The 20,386-nt window shown below is 37.2% G+C and overlaps 2 protein-coding genes across 3 annotated transcripts; one reads left to right on the top strand and one right to left on the bottom strand.

Moving 5' to 3' along the window:
* The first annotated feature begins 348 nt into the window (after positions 1–348).
* On the top strand, positions 349–5,331 carry ccng2 (cyclin G2). The gene is made up of 8 exons (XM_065243845.2): positions 349–812; positions 1,578–1,717; positions 1,872–2,009; positions 2,101–2,351; positions 2,592–2,670; positions 2,759–2,857; positions 3,159–3,361; positions 4,309–5,331. The coding sequence occupies exons 2-8, from the start codon at positions 1,613–1,615 to the stop codon at positions 4,424–4,426; spliced, it is 993 nt and encodes a 330-aa protein (XP_065099917.1). The 5' UTR covers positions 349–812; positions 1,578–1,612; the 3' UTR covers positions 4,427–5,331.
* taf1c (TATA-box binding protein associated factor, RNA polymerase I subunit C) lies at positions 3,237–19,987 on the bottom strand. 2 transcript variants are annotated; one of them, XM_065243842.2, is made up of 15 exons: positions 19,589–19,987; positions 19,237–19,348; positions 18,765–18,817; positions 17,729–17,824; positions 17,568–17,623; positions 16,998–17,248; positions 16,262–16,390; positions 15,826–15,943; positions 14,248–14,319; positions 12,316–12,451; positions 11,900–12,025; positions 11,269–11,443; positions 9,757–9,894; positions 8,326–9,638; positions 3,237–3,374 (listed from the first exon to the last, which is right to left on the bottom strand). In XM_065243842.2, exons 1-14 carry the CDS (start codon positions 19,715–19,717, stop codon positions 8,356–8,358), a joined length of 2,874 nt encoding a protein of 957 aa, XP_065099914.1. In that variant the 5' UTR covers positions 19,718–19,987; the 3' UTR covers positions 3,237–3,374; positions 8,326–8,355. The 2 variants fall into 2 exon arrangements, with proteins under 2 accessions (XP_065099914.1, XP_073668669.1); XM_073812568.1 differs by having other exon boundaries at positions 17,568–17,645; positions 19,589–19,616.
* Between the last annotated feature and the right edge of the window lie 399 nt (positions 19,988–20,386).

Raw genomic sequence — 20,386 nt, 5'->3', positions numbered from 1 at the left:
CTAGCAAAAAATTAAATAGTGGTTAAACTTGAATATAGTCGAAAATTTTTAACTATATATACACCTCTGAAATACATCAGCTTACATTAAGTTTAATAGGAAAAACATAAATAAACAAGTCGTCAGAGGAAAATTTCTTTCACTTTATGTTACCGAAACAGTTTTAATCATGATTCATGACCCAAGTGAGTGTATAACACATCAGTAACACAACTGTATTTCCATTCACTTTGCATTTGGGATAGATTTATACACTGATATTTCAATAAATTCAAATGACGTGAAACAAATACACATATGATAAATATCAGCTAGATTAATGTTTTAAGTACATTCTCTACACCCTTAGAAACCCTGTCAAAACAAAAACCAGCAACAACCAATCAAAGCACAGCTCAAGCTGTCGCCTTCCCAGTCATTGCAGAAGATTACGTACGATGCAGTAGCCAATGAGCGTCGAGGATTTTGGGCGGACTATTTGAACGCTACATTTTTGGCAGTTCCTATTGGTCCGTGAGATTTATATCTCATAGGCAAAACCGTAGTTTATAAAGCGTTATGTGTTAAATACGACATAACGCACACAACGTCTCGCATCCATAACATAAAACAAACGCACTAAAATGAAGAATTAACAGAAGTTCAAGCCCTAAAATACATAACTGTATCTACACACAGAGCCTTACGTTCCCTACGTGACAGCCCAAATGGGCGGAGCCAAATTCAACATCAACAAAAGGAAAGAGAAGCTCAGAAAAACAAGACGATACGACTCGGATATACAAACACAATATGCCCTTTTAACATCTCTGGTATGTATCTATGTTTATCTTCAATTGGTGTCATTATTTAACATGTTTGATTCTTTAATAACGTTTCTCTAGATAAAATGTCGCTTTTTTTAAATGTCCTGTTATTTTTTGTACGCTCAAAATGGCTTGATGTTTGGTTATGCTTGTATTTGTGAACAGGATTTTCATTGGCATTTATCGAGTCATTTTTACATTGCTTTTTACTGAAAGGAAACGTTCTATTATTTAACCTTATGAAAATTTAGAATTTATTTTTATGGAATAACCGAATTTCTCAATGGTTATGGGTCTCTGATGTTTTTAATCCGTTAACTGTTTCGTTTTACGTTTAATTCGGAATACATTCAATTCAATCGCAAAGATCTGTCTAATACCACACGTGTCGACTTATTATATTGTAAATAAACATAAATACTTGCATTTAAATGTAAAAACACGAACTGTACAGGAGTGTAAAGCTATAACCCCTCCCCCTCCGTCCGAGGTATTTTCCAGCTGACGGATCAACTGCAATCCACTTTGCGACATTCACTTTCATTTTTTCATTCTTGACGTTTTTATTTCACGTAAAGAGTTCGCAAAACGACGATTTTATTTCTTTTCCGTGAACAGTCGGGCTTTATTTGTTTGGATCTCCAGTGAGAAGGCGTTAACCAGCGAAACCCGACACCGAGGCTCAGCTGAGCAGAGGGGGCTGGGCAAACCTTGACCCACCGCCCTGGGTGAACTGCATATACTCACTTGTTTTTCTATGTCCTTTTAAAGGTTTTGAAGACTTGAAACCCAGATAAAGTGAAAACATGGATGCCTTCAAACTAATGAAAGAGCTGAAGGCGAATTTGGAGCAGGAGGTTTATTATTTGCCAAAGGAAACGGGACTGAGTTTGATCGAGTCCACCCAAGAGGTGATCTGCTTTAACAAAATCCCTTACAAATACATCATGTGATACAATAAATGACAGCTCCTGTAAAAAAACACCATTCATGTGCAAAGTTATTTTAAACACCTAAACATTTGAACAATAAAGTCACAATTAACCAAAAATATTACTTTTACAGAATAGCAATGGAGTTTCAGCCAAATGTCGAGATGCCCGGGTGGAGGATCTCTGGAGCTTGACCAGTTTTTTTGGTTACAGCGCTCAGACCTTTGTGCTGGCCGTTAACCTGCTGGATAGGTTTCTAGCCATGATGAAGGTAAACAGTTTACCATGATTATAAAACAACTCATTTTCCCAGTCTAAATACCATTTGGATTAAACTGATCTGCTTTGTGTTTTAATGAAAGGTTCAACCAAAGTATTTGGCATGTATCAGCCTAAGCTGCCTCCAGATCGCCGCCCGGGCGACCGAAGAAGAGTGCGATGTTTCGTCCAGCCACGAGCTCATTCGCATCAGCCAGTTCAAATTTACCGTCTCAGACCTCAGCCGTATGGAGAAGATCATTTCAGAGAAACTGAACTTCCAGTTCAAAGCCGTCACAGCCTTAACCTTCCTGCATTTATACCATGCCATCGCACTTTCGCACACCTCCGGCAGGTAAGACGCCAGCCACAGTATAAACCTTCAATTTAAACCCAGATAAACTTTATAAATGTGCATGCATAGCAGATAAAAAAACTGACTTGATAAACAGGGCTGGCGATTGCACTTTGAACATTTCTCAGTGTATATGGCGGTCAGCTGTCAAAACCGAAGATTATCTTCTGATTTAATGTCACACTAGACAGGATAGTCTTAAACGCAATTTTTCTGACATGCATTTTCTCTCCATTTCAGGAAAAATGTCCTCAACCTCGACAAACTAGAAGCGGAGTTAAAAGCCTGCTTGTGCAGAATTGTCTTCTCCAAAGCTAAAGTAAGAATTACCACACAAACACATACAGATGTCAGAAATGAGTTATGCACAAGCTTATATTAATGGTTTTGTTCCTCTTTTTTTAAAGCCTTCGGTGCTTGCCTTATCTCTGCTGATGCAGGAGATCGATGCCTTAAAGTCATCAGACCTCCTAGAGATCGCCCATCGCATACAGAGACATCTGAAGGTAAAAATCAAAGTAGATCAGACATTGCAAACGCACCCGAAATAGTTAATAAATACAGACTGCTGTTTGGTTTCAAGTTTAATCGCAACACTGTCAATGCAAAAAAGGCAGTTTTATGTACAAAAATAGTCACCACAAATGTTTTTCAAAAATATACCATGGCACATAAAAGTCAAAGCCTTTTCCTGCAGACTGTTGGCTGACACACCTGTCAAATCAGACCTTTCCAAAATTATGCTGGCCGTTTGCCTTGGTCTTATGTAAGCTGGTGTTTAATACGGTATCTGTTTGCTCTCTTTAGATCTCTCAGGCTGACCTGGCGCACTGGCGAGGTCTCGTAGATCAGTGTATGAAGCAGTATTCCTCTCCAGAATGTGCCAAACCTGACCACAGGAAACTGGTTTGGATCGTATCGCGGAGAACTGCGCAGAATTTGCACAGCAGCTACTGCAGTATTCCAGAGCTACCCACCATCCCGGAGGGCGTCTGGGACGAGAGCGAGAGGTAAACATCCCATCTGTGAAAAAACAAATGCAGTCAATTATAAGAAACATATTTTACTCACCCTTTTAAGCCATTTTAGGTGTATATGAGTTTATTTGTTTAGCCAAACACATTCAAAGTTAATATTCTGGCTCTATATGATGGAATTGGATAGTGCCCCATTTTTAAAGCTCCAAAAAGTGCATCCATCCATCAAAAACGAATCCACAACGTTATTAAATATCTTTGGAGGGTAAGTGATGGGTTTTCGTGAGGGTTAAAAATGGGGCACCATCCAATGCCATTATAAAGCTGTACAGAGCCAGGATATTAGCTAATATAACTCCGACTGAGTTTGCCCGAAACAAGAAAGAAATACACACCCAGGATGGCTTGGGGACGAGTAAAATATAAACTAACTTTCATTTTAAGGTAAACAATTTCTTTAAGAGGAAGAAATTTGCTATTTGTAAGTCATCACAACTTCTGGTTTCAATACCACCTGGCATTACCAGACTTGGTTTTTCCATTACAATGACATTACTTAACCCCGGTGTTTTACAAACACGCACATTTACGTCACAACCTTGGTCTTGTCAGCACAGGCTGAAGTTCCTTCTGTACGCTCCACCCAGCGTTCCTCTATCATGTTCTGTATTGGTGTTACATGATAACGACAAATGGTTTGTCGCATCCTAGCAACCGACCCTCGAGTTTATATAGCTTCTACTCACCAAGGGCACTAAATCACTGACTAAATTCCTAGGTCTGAGTGACGCAGAAAAATTATAAAGGACTAGACAAAATATGCATACACACCAAACTAGGTGTAGCAATGGAATGTAGGTGGAGAATTGTGACGAAATTGTGCATCACCTGTGAGTAAGGAAAGGTGTGTGAGGTGTTTGTAGTTTTTGTTGACATCACATGATAGCATCTGACTGTGTGTGTTTTTTTTCTTGTTATAGTGAGGACTCGAGTGAGGACTTAAGTTCTGGAGAAGAGTCTCTCAGTAGTTCCTTGGGAAGTGACGCGGAAGGACCCTACTTCCCTCCTCACTTCCGCTCCCAGCGACGCAGACTGTAATACATTCGTAACCACTTGCCGAAGAGCACGACCACCAATGGAGATGCGTCACTTTTCAAAAATCAAAGGGGAAGTGATCGAATCAACTCTGGAAGCTTTGTGAACTTCCTTGTTATCTTCCATGATGTCATAGTCTTCTCCTGGCTGATTCAACAGCAAGGTGCCATTGTGCCTGGGTTCAGTGAAACCACAAAATATCTGAATTGTATTTTCAACTTTGTAACTCTTTAGGGCTTGAAAGCCTGTCTACATCTCTCTTAATTATTCATGTTAAGCTAAAGTGAAAAAAATCACCGTTGCACAACACTGGCAGCTAAATTTGTAGACAAAAAAAATACCTGTAGCCGTATTGTTTTTAGTAGTCGGTGCATGTCCGGATTTGTCAACATTCCAGGCAGCTCAATAGTACATATCCAAGGTACAGTAGACTGTTATTTATTCAACACCGTAGGACTTGTACTTTGGTGCTTTGCACAGTTTTGTAAAATGATTGTTAATGTGTGACCGAAGAAAGCTGTATGCTTGGAGAACGCCGACTCTGATCATACAGGTCAAGAGACGTTTCGTGGTGCACTCGGTGTTAACAGAAAAGTGTGTTTGTTTATTTTTGCGTGTATGTGAGGGTGATGTTGTTAACCTACTTGCCAATTTAGTACAAGTTTCACATTAGCCAATGTTTGTGTGTGTGTGTGTGTGTGTACGAACACAATTACTGTATGCTGAAAATGTGCATTGCACAAAAAAGCCTAAAAAACCTTAAAATGTAAAAAATGTTTATATAAAAATGTACATTTGTAAAATGTAAAAAAAACATACTTTATGTATAGCATCTTGTAGATATTAACTTATTATTTTTGTCATGCGAAGATGAAAAATGTTGATGATTAAAAAAAGCTATTTTGAAATTCTGATCTTGTGTGTCTGTTTTATGTTCGAAAATATGGAATGGCTATAAATCTCAAAACAACCGCATCCAATCAGATGTCAAACAGAATTATCATAAACATGCAGAAAACTGAAAACAGATGTTGGAAATTTTCTCAATGCCACAAGATACCAGCGAAATTTGATCTTCACCCAGCAAAAATACAGTACAACTACAACATTATCAACAAGACAAGCCAATTCACAACCAGTGGATTGGATAGTTTAGCAAAAATGAAAATATCCACATGATTTACTCACCCTCAAGCTATACTCAATGTATACATTAATCTTTTTTGTATATAATTATTATTAACACAGTTATATTAAAAAATGTCCTGGCTGTTCCAAGCTTTATAATGGTAGTAAATGATGCTTCTGATTATAAAGCCCAAAAAAATTAATTCATCCTTCACAGAAGTAATCTACACTAGGGTTATGCCAATCGACGACATCATTATGTATTGACAATCGTCAGACATATGCCCGATAGCGGGCTCTTTAGGACAAAATGTAGGCATAGGCCGGTCACCGGTTTCAAGGTATATCGAGGTTTTAAACAAGGTTTCAAAACCACTAAAATGTTATGTGATACCGTCTCCAAGGGTACGAGTCGTGTTTTGTTTACATTTAATATACATTACGAAAATATTATATATTTTTTGAAAGCATATTATAATTTAAAGGATATATATATATATATATATAGATAGATATATAGATAGATATATAGATAGATATATATATAGATAGATATATATAGATATAGATAGATATAGATGCGATTTCGATTCTCAAGTTATCGGATCAATTCAATTCTCGATTCAATTTTCGATTCCTGTTCTCGGGTTAGTTTTTTTATTCTCGATTCAACTCAATGAACATAGATTTAATACTATATTAATAAAAACGAACAGTGAACAGCAGTTTACAAGTGGGTATTAATAAAAAGAAATTAAAAACCACAACACTATCGTCATCGTCTTGCGAAATCTAAAATGCTTCCATACCTCTGACTTTTTATGTGAAGGTGGCATAAAAGTCGATGAAGCACCTGAAACTGCCATTTTAAGCACTAAATGAATGAATGACAGGCTTTCCTCTCGCTCCTTGGTAACATCGCGCAAGGCAAAAAAGAGGGTGACATCTAGTAAAGAAGACTAGTAATTAGTAGGGTTGCCGCGGTGACATAATTTTCCCACCGGTTAATCGGTGCGTCACAAACTCGGTGATCCCGATATCACCGGGTGGGAGGGGCTTATAAATGCGCATGCAGACGTGCACATTTTACTTTCACTTTTGAATTACGCAACTGTTTAAATGCAGCGCTTGCGTACGCTGCGTTAAATCGCATTTGAATTTGCGTGCAATGCGAGTGCAACAGCTGGTTTACTTAAGTGCTTGAGTCAATGTGTGCAGGTAATTCTCACAGAACCCGCCAGTCCCAAGCAGAGCAACCGGCTACTTATCCATAAAAGCGCTGCTTGAATGATGGGTTTAATATTTTTCTTGATGAAAAACACAACAAAACGATCTCGCTTATATTAAACATCATATATGTATATTATAACAAAAACGAATAAGCATGCGGCTTCTGTCATCATCTGGTCAGTCAGCTCGCCTCGCAAACTCTGACAGAAATAAATGAAACCTGACACCTGCTGCTCTGTGACGTGACACGCGTTCAGCTCCGCTGAATTCAGGCAGGAGACACATTCAGTTGTAAGTGTTTGCTCTCTCTAACGAAACTAAATGATTTAATTACACGAAAATATCAAAACGACGGTGAAAGATGGTGTCGCGGTGGGCAAGTGATCTAACCGGTGAGAGGCTGAAGCACCGGTTATCACCGTTTCACCGACTATCACGGCAAGCCTAGTAATTAGATTAACGTTAATCTTACGTTTAATGTTTGCGGAAATAAATATGAAAGAAAAAAATTTATTCTGCTCTTTGAGAATCGATTTTGAATCAACCTCGGGGGAAAAAATTTAAAAATCGATTTGTTTGCCCAGCTAATATGATGTAAACAATTTATTTTATTCTGTTATAGATTAATCGCGATTAATTGTTATGCATCCCTACTTGCAATGTGTAGTAAGGCTGGGCGATAGATCGAAATTCACATCTCTGTAATTTAAGGATGAATCGCAATATGCGTCGAATACCGAGGGCCATATCAGTCCAGAGAGCTACAGCCGATAAAATACCGACAGTAGGTCTGCACAATATATTACCGTAGCATCGCCAAAAAAAAAAAAAGGAAAGAAAACTATTTCAGACTCCTTTTCCAGTATGAGAGTTAATTCCTTTCAAACAGCGTTATACCACAATTCATGTTGCAGAAAAACAAAACATTGCAATGTCACTGTTAGAATTTAGATTTTTTTGTTAGCCATTTATTTAGTCAACCCCCCCCCCAAATATAGTACAGGCCTAATCGATGCATTTACCAAAACTCAAAATACGTCCCAGCCCTACAGTGTAGCAACATTTTCTCGGTTCCCTTTGAAGAACAGATGGGCAACAAGGCATTATAACATCACAACACACATTTCAAATGAACCACAATACAAATGCATACCATGACAACATTGAGCAACAACACCAGAGCTGCACTGAATACCACATTAAAAACCTTCGTGCTATTGTTGGATTAAATGGAAAGATAAAGAAATAAATGTAAAGCAGTAACATGACTCTGACGTTGCTCTGCGATACCAAGCCTGGTTTTACCCTATAGCTATTTTGCAAGTACTTGTTATGTAAACTCAAACAATGGTTGCACGCAGTGGCATAGAGAAAGTAATGAAGGCATGCTCTGATTGGTCCAAACATTGGATAGTTGATATTCATTACAAATACACACAAGATTTACGCAATGGCCTATACTGGCTCAAGTTCCTCTTTCAAACACAACCCGCCCCTGTACAGTACGCTAACATTCGACACCAAACAAAAAGTAGGTCACTTGCCTTGCAACATTCCTCGTTTGCAGCCGGCATTTAGAAACCCATGCGAGACTTTTTCTTTGGCTGGGAGCCTCGTGTGGGTGTTCTGACTTGGGAAAATCTTTGGGATGATGAGGAAGATACCTGAGAAAAAGAAACTCCACCATCCGATAAAGATTCCAGTTTTTGGGAACCAAATATACAACTAAGCTCCACTTTGAGTCGTTTCGATTGCCTAGTTGGTGATCGTGGTAAGCTGACCGAAGTTGAAACTCCCAAATCCGGCATTTTTGCAGACTTCTGGTTCTGGGTTGTTGGTTGGTCATTCGACAGGGAAGCTGAAAGGCTTTGAGTTTTAGATTTTGGGGGAGATCTTCGGGCAGATTTTATAGATTGTTGATCGTTCACCGTAGTCTTACAATTTTGCTCCATCTCCGTTTCCGATCTCACATCCACCTCTTCCATGGCCTGCGAGTTCTCCAAAGCCTCTCCATCTGAACAAAGACTCGCCGCAGATGACCAACCGGACAGATCGCCCTGACAACTCATAGACGAGGTGAAGCTTCCAAAAAGCGAGACGCGACTCCCGGCTCTGGCCTGCTTTTCTCGACGTCGCTTTCTACGAAGAGCAGCGATTTTCTCGTTTCGATTCAAACCCAGTTTCTCCTCCCACCAATTTTTCCATTCGCCCTCCCATGCCGCAGTCAATCGCTGGCTCAGATCGTCCGGCCACTGTGCAGGATCTACAGGATCAGGAACGGGTGTAACCTTTAAATGAGGCAGGTACGTTAACCAATGAAGGACCGGCTCTTTCTTCCTCATGACATTGTGAAGGCTTCCCCTTAAACTCTCAAGGCGATCTTCTTCCAGTTTATCAGACGCGATGATCCGGAAGTCCATTATATCTTTGGTTTTGATTTGCTGGTGACGAAAATGTTGTTTTTTGGAAGCAGCCTTTTGGAAAATAGGATTCAACCACTGATCCCAAGCATCCTGGAAACCACGATCCTTTTTTGATTTATGGTTCTTCGGCATTGATGCTTCTTCAGCATCTTTATTTGTATCCAAAGCATGGGATTGATTTTTATCCAACTGACCAATCTCGGATGGATGTGCCTCACTATCCGAGTCATCATCAACATTGCTTATAGCGGATTGGATGTCCTTGGATGTTGCTCCAGTTTCTCCTACATTGGCAGATGATGAAGCTGGTTCTTTAAGGTTCTCACTGGTGTTGGCCTGATGCTTGTGTAACTTTAGCGTTTGATAAAAGATGTCTCCAGTCTCTGTGAGCTGGAATAAAGACATGTAGTCCTTATTCTGTACAGCTGCGAGACCTGAAAAAAATATAAAAACAATCAATTGTTGCATCAGAAGACACTTTAGTTAAGATCTAATGGAGTAGGGCAGGCTTTAAATGCATTAAACCAGGTCTGAAGTGTGATGTATGCTTACCTGCAGCAGGTACACTGAGTCTCTTCTGAGCGAGGTGTCTCTTATGGGGAAGCAGAAGCTTTACGTGGTCCAGACTCTCATTGGGACTGAAGAGCTTCTGAATGGGACCCCGAGTCTGACAGGCATGCTCACGGCCACCTGTACATCATCACATTATGATTAAGTAATTTATTTGTCCAGGTTTTTTCTGTATAATCTAAATAAATCTTCGTAATGGGATTCAATCAGTTACCTACAGTACTAAAAACAAATCCTTTAAGATTGGATGGCTATGAAAGCTATTTTGCATTTTAAAATTTTTAACTTGAACTTTGAAACATGTTTATTTATATCATTCATTCCTTCATTCATTATAATGCATGAACGAAAGAAATACAAGAAACAGGAAGAAAATCTTATGATACCCGTCACTTATTTATTCACATTTAAAAAAACGAAACACACAAAAACAACAACAACTACTACATAAGTGGATGAACGCCAATCCTCACCCCAAACACCAATTTTTTTCTCTTTAATAAAACTTCCTTTTATTAAAGAGATAGTTCACCCAAAAAAGAAAATTATCCCATGATTTATTCACCTCTTAAGCCAGACTCAATGTATGAGATTTTTTTATTTGTAGTTACATTAGAAAATGTCCTGGCTGTTTTAAGCTTTATAATGATAGTAAATGGTGCTTTTGATTTGAAGCATCACAAAGTCCATCCATCCTTCACAGAAGTAATCCACATGGCTCCCGGGGATATATAAAGGCCTTCGAGGGTAATCAATGGGATTTTGTAATAAAAAAAATCTAAAACATTACAAACTTAAATAACTAGCTTCCGGCACAACAGACGCACAATCGCCAGAAAGTGTGTTTCCAGCGTATGAAGTATAGGATGTAGCGTAGGAATGAAAAAATCCCCGTTTTAGATTTCAGAAAGCCTTTATTAACCCTCTGAAGCCATGTGGATTACTTCTGTGAAGGATGGATAGACTTTTTTGGGCATCAAATCAGAAGCACCATTTACTACCATTATAAAGCTTGGAAAGCCAGGACATTTTCTAATATAACTCCAATAAAAAAATCATATATATACTTAAGGGGTGAATAATTCATGGGGTAATTTTCATTTTTGGGTGAACTCTCTCTTTAAAAAAAGGAAGTTAAAAATTTTAAAATGCAAAATGGCTATACGGTAGCCATCCAATTTTTAAAGGATCAAAAGCACCATTTACTACCAAAGCTTGGAACATCCAGGACATTTTCGTATATAATGCTGATTGTGTTCGTCTGAAAACAGGTCATCATCATACATCGAGGATGGCTGGAGGGTAAGTAAATCATGGGGTTTTATCATTATTAGGTGAACTATCCCTCTAAGACTTTAAACATACCATCTTTCAGTGGGGTCAGCTGGAATTAATGATCATGTGACCCAATGCTTTTTATATTTGACAAATGTGTTTTGCTTATTATGGTTTTACTCCGATATAACACACGTGCTGATCAAATGTAAAGCTCACCCTTGTATTGCAATAACATGATCTCCTGTGATTTCTGAGCACCCAGTAGCACTTTGCAATCATTTTGGGTCGGTCCTGGAAGAGCGCAGGCAAACACTGGCGGGGATTCCATCATATGATCCCATTTCAGCATGGGCACACATGGAACACGCTCATCCATAAGGTAGGCAGAAAACTGTGGACAAGGAAATAAAAAGTGCTTTATTTCCTTCCCTAAAATACTGTGGTTGCCAGTATCAGATGGTATTAAATGAGTACCATATAAAAAATGTACCACGATGTTGACGTTACTTCAGGTTACTTACGCTACAACATAAAACATGACCTTAAACATGCTAAATGTAAAGAATGATACTATGGGTATTTAAATTACACATAATGCTATACAAAAATCCCAAAATAAGTGTTTCCTTTAAAGATAAAAGTCCTTAAAATTGATTTAATCTGTATGTGTACAGTGATCGGATCGTTTCATTGACTTAGATCAGTATTCATAGTGGTTGTTTACTGGAGGATCACGTGAACTCACAGGATGTTTGTTTTGCCCAATGAGACAGTCACGCCCTTCAGCCTAACAGCTGACGCAAGGCTTCAGACACATGAACCGTGTGACTAACCGTGATGTCATTACCTGGGTGGTGATGAGGTGATGATGGGCGTGGCTTTCGCTCAGATACTTGGTCAACATCACCCTCTCTCCTGTTACACAAGCCGGTGTCTTTCCGATCCGAAACAATGTGTGATAACAGTCACGATTCTGATAAAGAGGAAGTGACAACTTAAATTTAAACCCAGCTAAAGCTGGCTCAAGCAAATATTTTTTGATTGTCCTACATTATTAACAAAGTCAAATATTACATACAATTATTATTATTACAAAAATATGGCACTGTATGTCAATAATACTAGTCAGGTATAAAGAGTTTGCTGTGTTTGATTTATGCTGATGTGTGTTGTGTCATTGGTGGTTTGGGAAATGAATTTTTTTTAATTTTCCCAAAATTGAGTTTAGGCCACTACTAATGTACAACAGTGACGTCACTTTACCCTTGCGTCTGCAAGCTCCGCCCCCGTCCTGTCAGCAAAGACCATCACTCTTGGGTGGCACGAAAACTCGCACCATCGCCATGGTGACTTCGCATTGAAATACAGGTTAGCATCCTCCTCTCGAAACTTCTGCAATCTGGATAAAACAATGTGTCACTAACTTCTGGACACGTTACAACATTCACACAGTGATGATGTGACGTATGATTGCTTCATATCAGCTTAACCAGTGAATTTTCGGTGTTGGGACAGATTCAATTGACCGTCAAGTTTGGTTTATGTGGTAAGTTTGGGAAACTGTGATTTACAGCACAAAAACTGCTGTAGATTTCTGTGGTACTTGTGTTGACGACAAAAGTCAGGAGCAAACAAAAGATGCACACCCTCATTCCAGCCCGGCTGAAACTCTGAACAATAAAGTTTTATCATTGAGGGCAAATATGGTGTAATCTATTCATTAAGATCAATTCACACTTATATTGTCCTAAACCTGTATGACTGGATCTTCATTCAAGAATGAAAATAATGGAAGCACTTTTAATAAAATTAAAGAGGGACTGGACTGTCAGACACCATAAAGCATCTTCTTAAGCAAAAGATCACACCAAAAATTTTATAATTGTTCACAAAACATTTACATTTGTAAACGCCTTTTTCCAAGGCAATATTCTTATACAATTTATCAGTCTATGCGTTCACTGGATTAAAACCAATGCTTGTTTAGTATACATGGTTTTAATAAAGATGATCGTGACATCTTACATGAGTCTTTGACTTGCATGTAAACATAATATAAAGATTTATTGTATACGGTCATTTAGGGCTGCAACTAACGATTATTTTGATAACCGATTAATCGGTCGATTGTTTTTCGGTTAATCGGATAAAACAAATATTTACTTAATTCGATTTTTCACTTATTATAACTAAATAAGGCACAAAAATTTGGGTATTCATGTGTAGAAATGTACTTTAAAAAGTCCAAAAGCGACACACTACTACAGAGTTTTACTAGTATGGTTTTTATTTTTTATATTTTAAGCCTTAATTAAATAAAAAAAGTTTGTGCAGCTTTTAAATAGTAAAACATATTTAAATGTCAAAATATAAATTAATAAAACATTAGTTTGAGACCCCTGCATTACAGCATTTATCACTGACTGACTTAAGGGAGGCCTTATTCATTTTAAAGGTGAACCATAAAGTCTTATATTTATTTGACTGAGTTTACATTAAATTTTGTATAAAAGCTACATACAAACATCAATTTATATTATTGTTTTTTTTTTATATAATATTGTTTTATAGGAGGAGGCTTCATAGACTTTGCAATTTAATTTGTTCAGAAGTTTGTACAAACAGACATTTGTTGTGGGCAGTTTATCCCAAGGCTTTTTTTAACATTCATTTAGTTATCAAATTTATACCGTATAGCCTGAAAATGCACAAGTATACCAAAATAATATCGAAATTTTGTCTATTTCATACAGTTCTAGCCTCAGCTCATTAAAAACAATTTCACACAAAGCTATCATATAGAAAACAATGTGGCACACGGCTCATATAAACTAGTCTTTCAATGCTTTCATTTTCCTTTCTGATAGATTTGTAACTTGAAAAACACAGTTTTTACTTTAATGATATATGCAAAAATGTTGGAAAGAAATGTGTGCTTTATAAAATCAAGTAAGTCAAACTGCTTTGTAATGGCATGAGGGCGAGTAAATGAAGGAAGAATTTGTACTTTTGGGTGAATGATTGCAGTCACTAAACAGGAAGGATGGGTTCAAGACTAACATCAAGACATCTACTGAGATAAACTTAAAGAACGGGACGTATTAAACTAAAGAACAGTTTGTAACAGTAACAGATGTCATGGATGAACGCCAAGCACACTGATAACACAAATTGTACTCAAAAACACACACGTACCCTTTTTTCACGGTCCAGAGATACGCTGCTCCACGTTCATTGGCCACCACGAGCTCATCTGGGATATGTGGACTGGAGAGAGAAAGAACAAAACAACCGTTCTTCAATCTTTCACCATATATCATCTAAATGATAAACCTAAATCAAATCTGAAATATAACAGAAAATAATATTATAATAATAAAGAAAAAATGTTTACTCAAGAAATTATTAGCATTGCTAATCGGTGCAAAATATGGGGTTATGATGTTAGGGTATGGCATGGGGACAAAAAGAGTCTAACCAAAACATTTCTATAAACATGCCAGTCTGATTTAAACAGTTGGCAACAGCAAAAAGACAAATTCATTTAACCTTAGATAAAACTAGTTTGCCATTTGAATCCAAATTGAAAAATAAAATATACAAATTTTGCTCACAAGGATGTACTGACATTGTAAAACATTCACTGGAACTGAAGTCATTCAGCTGAAATAGTAAAATAAGTCATTTGTATAATAGTTTAACAAGGAAGGTCATTTTGTATCAGCTGTAGGGTTAGGCAGTATTGACTCAGCGTCATATCTCAGTATACAATATAGCCTTGTATACTAAAAAAAAAGTGGAATTCATGTTTTTTTCCAAGTTAAAGCCTCATGTCACGATCACATTTATTAAAACGTGCATGATCTTCACGCATCTCATCCTGCATCAAAATACTGATATATTAACAAAACTCAACATACCACCCAGCCTAATCTGCTAGCGATTATTTGAATAACTACCGGTATGTAACATTAAAAGTCACACGTGCCATTATCCTTACATACAATTATCATAACTACAAATAATATTAATACCTCCAACATGTTCATGAGGTGGAACACATAAATGTGTCTAAATTAGGGCTGTCAAAATTAACGCATAAGGTACATTTATTTTAATGACACTAATTTTATTAACGTGCAATAACTGCTACACGCAATTTCTGTTTGACCCTTGGCTTAGCCATTGTCGGATAAATTGAGATGCAGCATTAGACAGTAAATAGTCAAAGTCTCAAATTATCTTAATTTGTATGTTTTCTGAATGCTGTACGGTCCTAAATGATTACCTAATACAAATAATGCGTGTCCATCCACTTGCACGCCTGATATTTTAGCTTTTACAAATGCAGGAATTACAAAATAAAGTGCATGATATAATTGATGTTTAAAGAGCGATAATACTCAAAGACGATCTTTCTCGCGGTGACTGACACATCTGAAGCATGCAAAGAGGCGCTAATAAACATACATTTGCATAAAGCATCCATATTTGTCCATGCCCATGCTGATTAGAGTATTAAAAACTTGAAAAGTGTTAAATTAAGTTAAATAAAGAACAGATAAAAATGTGTGATTAATCACGAGTTAACTCATTACAATCATGTGATTAATCTAGATTAAATATTTTAATCGATCAACAGCCTTAGTCTAAATATGTACATTCTGCGAGTGCGAAGTATTGATGTTCAACCCAAACATGACTTAAAACTTAAAAGCCGAGTCGCTATATTGGTAAAGGGTTGCTGCATCTGACACAAAGGTTTAAACCCACCTGACAGTGACGCAGGAGAATCGATCTTTCGTCTGGATGACTTCCTGTGTATATGGCTTCAGGCGGTCTCCCAGCAACCAAACACCACAAAAAAAGTCTGATCGAACAGCCAAGTTACCTACATACACACATATTAAACTGTGTCAAGACTTGTGATATTCTGATAGCACATGAAACATGCTTAGGCTTGGAAAAACAAGCATTTGCTTATAAAGGCAATGCAACATTTAGTTGGCATGTTGAGAGAGCAAACAAGATCAATAATAAAACAACATCTTTCAACAACAATATTATTATTACGTCCCTTAAGATTTTACTGGGGTATGAGAAAGGGTGTGTAACATATTAGAAATTAGTTTACATAAATATTAAATGAATGACAATGACTCTGGCCCAACATCTAGGTGGTGTTTTATGTGCATATGTTAAATCTCACCTTTGTCCTCCATGTTTCCAAGACTGAGCTGTTTAATGGTTCCATTCACCTCAAATGTGAGAGGTTTAGGGTCTATGAGAAAACTGGGAGGCTTGTCTGCCTTGTACTTTGGCACCACCCTGTGGAAATCTGAGGAATGGGAATAAAGGAACTAAACAGAATACAAATTTTTTTTTAACATTAAATCCCTTTCACACAACTGTTATAATGGTGATCCCAGAAAATTGCTACAAAAAGTGCCCTCGGTGTAAACCCAAACACGCCATGGGATTGATCCCAGGATCTTTCCCAGGATAAGGACTTAGTAACATTGCCTAGATCAGGCCAGTAATGCGTCCTGTGCTACAGTAGCGATGACGCAATTTAATAGTTATCGTGAATCTTTTTGATCGGGAATTGAAACAATGAAAAACATAGGAACATAGGAAGCGGAGAACATTCACCCCGCCTAATAAAACTGTAAGCCATGCACTAATTTATGATCGAATAAGAAAGATAAATGCACAAGCGTGATTTCGAGAAACTGCTGATCATAAGCAAACTTAAAACAAAGCAGAAAATATTACACCAAGTGTACAAAATCAATAATGTCACGTGTCTTTACTTTATCTTCAGAAAATCAGTGGCAGTGTGAATAAGCCAAGAATTAAACGATCCCGTGACAAATCCCTGGACATATTATCAAAATATTTTCCAGAATCCAGGGTATAATAGACAGAATTTAAGAGAAGGATACTGAGGTTGTTTAATGCCGGCCCACTGGGAAAGATCAGACATCCATCACCACCACCGGCCTGTGTCTCAAACAGTTTGGTGTATCCAAGAGCGCCCCCTGTGAAATCTGAACAGAACTGCTGTTGTTCCCTCTGTGATGTCAGTTCCTCATGGAGGAGTTTGCCGAGAACGGATGAAGGAATATCACAGACAATATCAGCCAGCAAATGATGGACTCGACGGATCTTCCTCGTGTAACGCCCAACATGACACCTAAAACCACACCAGGTTTATGTGATTACTTAAGTCAGATACTTTTGACAATGTTATTTATCAAGGTGTCTTTATAATGTGTATGAAAATGAATGATTCTTATCCTTTCAAATAAAATAATTGGAAAATTACCCTTCAATGAAACCAAATGATATTTATTATAAGAAAAATAATAATAGGTTGTTTATTAATGCAAATTAACGCTAAAACACTTTGAATTTTGTGTCTGTGTGCGTGTTCTGATATCTAAGAGTCTGATAAGTTCATTTCCTTCAGGATAGGACATTTATGGTGCATTCATATAAAAAAATATTCTTACCTTTTGTAATTCATTCTTTCGAGATATTTCCTGTACCAGCTCACGTTCACAACACCCTGACATAAAAACACAACACAACTATTGCAGGGTTACCAAAATCAATAAAGAAAATAAAGACTGCACAATAGTTGTGAACACCACACACACACGACCCTACTCACCTCCGCCCGATCCCTATTAAATGAGTAGTCATCCTGAAGCAAATGACCCATTGTGGAGAAAGCATCCATACAGTGATGCTGGTAAAAATACTGCATCTAAAGGAAAAACAGTTGTTTGTGTTGTAAAAGCACATTACACTGAAGTGGCAAAGACGAAAGATGAAAAGTCCAAGAAATTTCCCTATTCGTCATCCTACAAATTTGTCACGCACATGAAATCCTGCACACAAAGTCTGATGTGTATCAATTAATTTGATGCAAAAAAACTGGCAAAACAACACAAATAAAGTCTTCATAACATTAATACTATACACTACAAATGGATGAAGGACAAGAAGCTTACATAAAAAAATTAAGTGCAAAAAAAATTGACTTTTAGTTTTTTATACTGAAGTTATGAGGTGATAGTGATAAGTTGCTATAACTTATAAAATAAAGTTGAATTAGCTTAACTTATTTCAACTTTAAAAGTTATAGCAACTCATAACTAGTCAAAGTTGATTATACTTAATTTAAATGAAAAAAATTTTTTTACATTGTAGTTAACTTGAGCTCAATACTTTATAATCTTCCATACACTTCGTATTTTCCAAAAAGATCCGCAATTATCTGTCACTATCTGTCTTTATCTCTTTGTATTTGCCACGAAGTGAATCAACATGTCAGACACTATTCTGGATTTTGCCGTTCACTTGTATGGTGGCTCTGAATTGTCAAAACACCTTTCAAAATAATTGCTACAGATGCAAAAAAGCTGAAAATTAAACGTGGTTCAATTTTTTTTACGACAGACAAAAGTTTTTGAGGTAGTGTGCAAACATGAGTGACCCAAAGTGAGGTCATATTTATATTTTAATGTGCGAAAATATTTGATGAAAATTTCAAAATTTCAGAGTGCAAACTTCATAAGATGTTTAAGACAAAAGTACCATCTAAAACAGGGTTCCTAAAATTTTACCCTGCTCCGGGCCTCCAGGGTAAGATTTGAGGAACCCTGATCTAAAACTAAATATTTTTTTTAAGTTATGTTGCTTACGTGCTCTGCAAAATCCATCGGATCGGGTGGAGGGCCAGACAAGACTTTGGCATCTTAGAAAAAAATTGAACAAACAACATCAATTATCAGTGTATTAAAGATTTCACAAAAAAAAAAAGGAAATTAAGTGCCTGTATAGATGTTAAAACCATTGTGACGTTATTTTATAACAACAAAAAAATGTCCATATTGGGGATAAACCAATCCCAATTGTTTTTGTAAAATGTAATTCTGACATTATTTTGGACTAGACGGATTCCAACGATTTTTTTTGTGATTTACAATCAAAGAGAAAAGACATAATAATATGCAGAAAATTCAAGTTTATGTGAGAAAACATATTTAATTAAAATAAAATGATGTTCAATACGAAAAGTAAACATAAATAGAAGCATAGGGCCCAAATGGATTCAAAAAGGATTTGGATAAAATGACTTAAATCCATATCAAGAAATAATAATGAATTTAATACCTTCACATGGTGGAAATAAAGGGGTAACTGCTGGTTTGATTGGTACCCACTGGTCTCCTCTCACAGTGTGTTGGGATTCAAAACGATGCTGGACGTCTCCTTCAGCATCACCCTGGAAATACAAAGCACAATACAGATGTGAATTATGGTCATTCATTACATGGTGGTAAATCCAAAATACAACATTATACTGCACGTATAATTTCCCCAAATACACATTTACATGCAAACCAATACACGTGCTTCGTGGGTATTGAAGTACATGATTTGCAAATGAGAAATGCTATGATCAGGGTGGATCTGTCAATAAGCTTCATTCATGTCATTATAATAATGGCGTTTCAAGTCTTACCAGTTCCGCGCTGGAGTCAAACACTCGCTCATATGAGCCCCAGCCTGCATAATTGCTTTTGGGTTTAGTCTCCGGCGGTCCATCCAAATAAAAGTGTGGAAAAAGTTGTTTAGGAAAGCTGCCGTCCATGATGGGCGCGTGGACCTCCTGTCCGGCCGTGCCAAATAATCAGACAAGCCCGGGCATGTCATCACGTGCACCCCAAAGTGATAGGTGCCACGGTTAAATCCATTTTGACACCATCTTAATACGCTAATGTGTTAAAATGCCGTTATGGGAAAGTCATATCTCGATATATCGTAACGTTTAAAACCTCGTGTTTGTGAAAATCGTGGCTTTCGAACGACCGCGTGGGAGCTAAACACAACTCAACGACGAGGCTCACGTCACATGCGTCAGCTGATGAGCGGCGGGGAAGCCAGACGTAATAAGATTCGCTTCAAATGCCCGCCACGGTGAAACATTTCAAAATAAAAACCATTGTATCAGACGTCGAATGTTTCAAAATAAAAGCCTAAGTGTACGGATGTACAAATAAAAACAACACAAAATAATTAGTTAAATAATATTAGGTAAATAATCGTCATTTGTTGGTCTGAACTTAAACAGTTTGTGTTGTAAGCGCATTGTCGAAAGTGCAGAAATATGAAGGGGAAAACATTTCATGCAAAAAAAAAACATTTCATGCAAAAAATAACCACAAATTAGTACTTTTTTTTTTAGATAATTTTACTTACTTTTTAACAAGTGCCTGAATAATACTTTATGGGGCGGTTTCCCGGACCAGGATTAGCTTAA

Source organism: Paramisgurnus dabryanus, chromosome 18 (genome assembly GCF_030506205.2).
Source record: "Paramisgurnus dabryanus chromosome 18, PD_genome_1.1, whole genome shotgun sequence".
NCBI classification, from domain to species: Eukaryota; Metazoa; Chordata; class Actinopteri; order Cypriniformes; family Cobitidae; genus Paramisgurnus; species Paramisgurnus dabryanus.
This window is presented reverse-complemented; position numbering and strand designations above follow the sequence as displayed.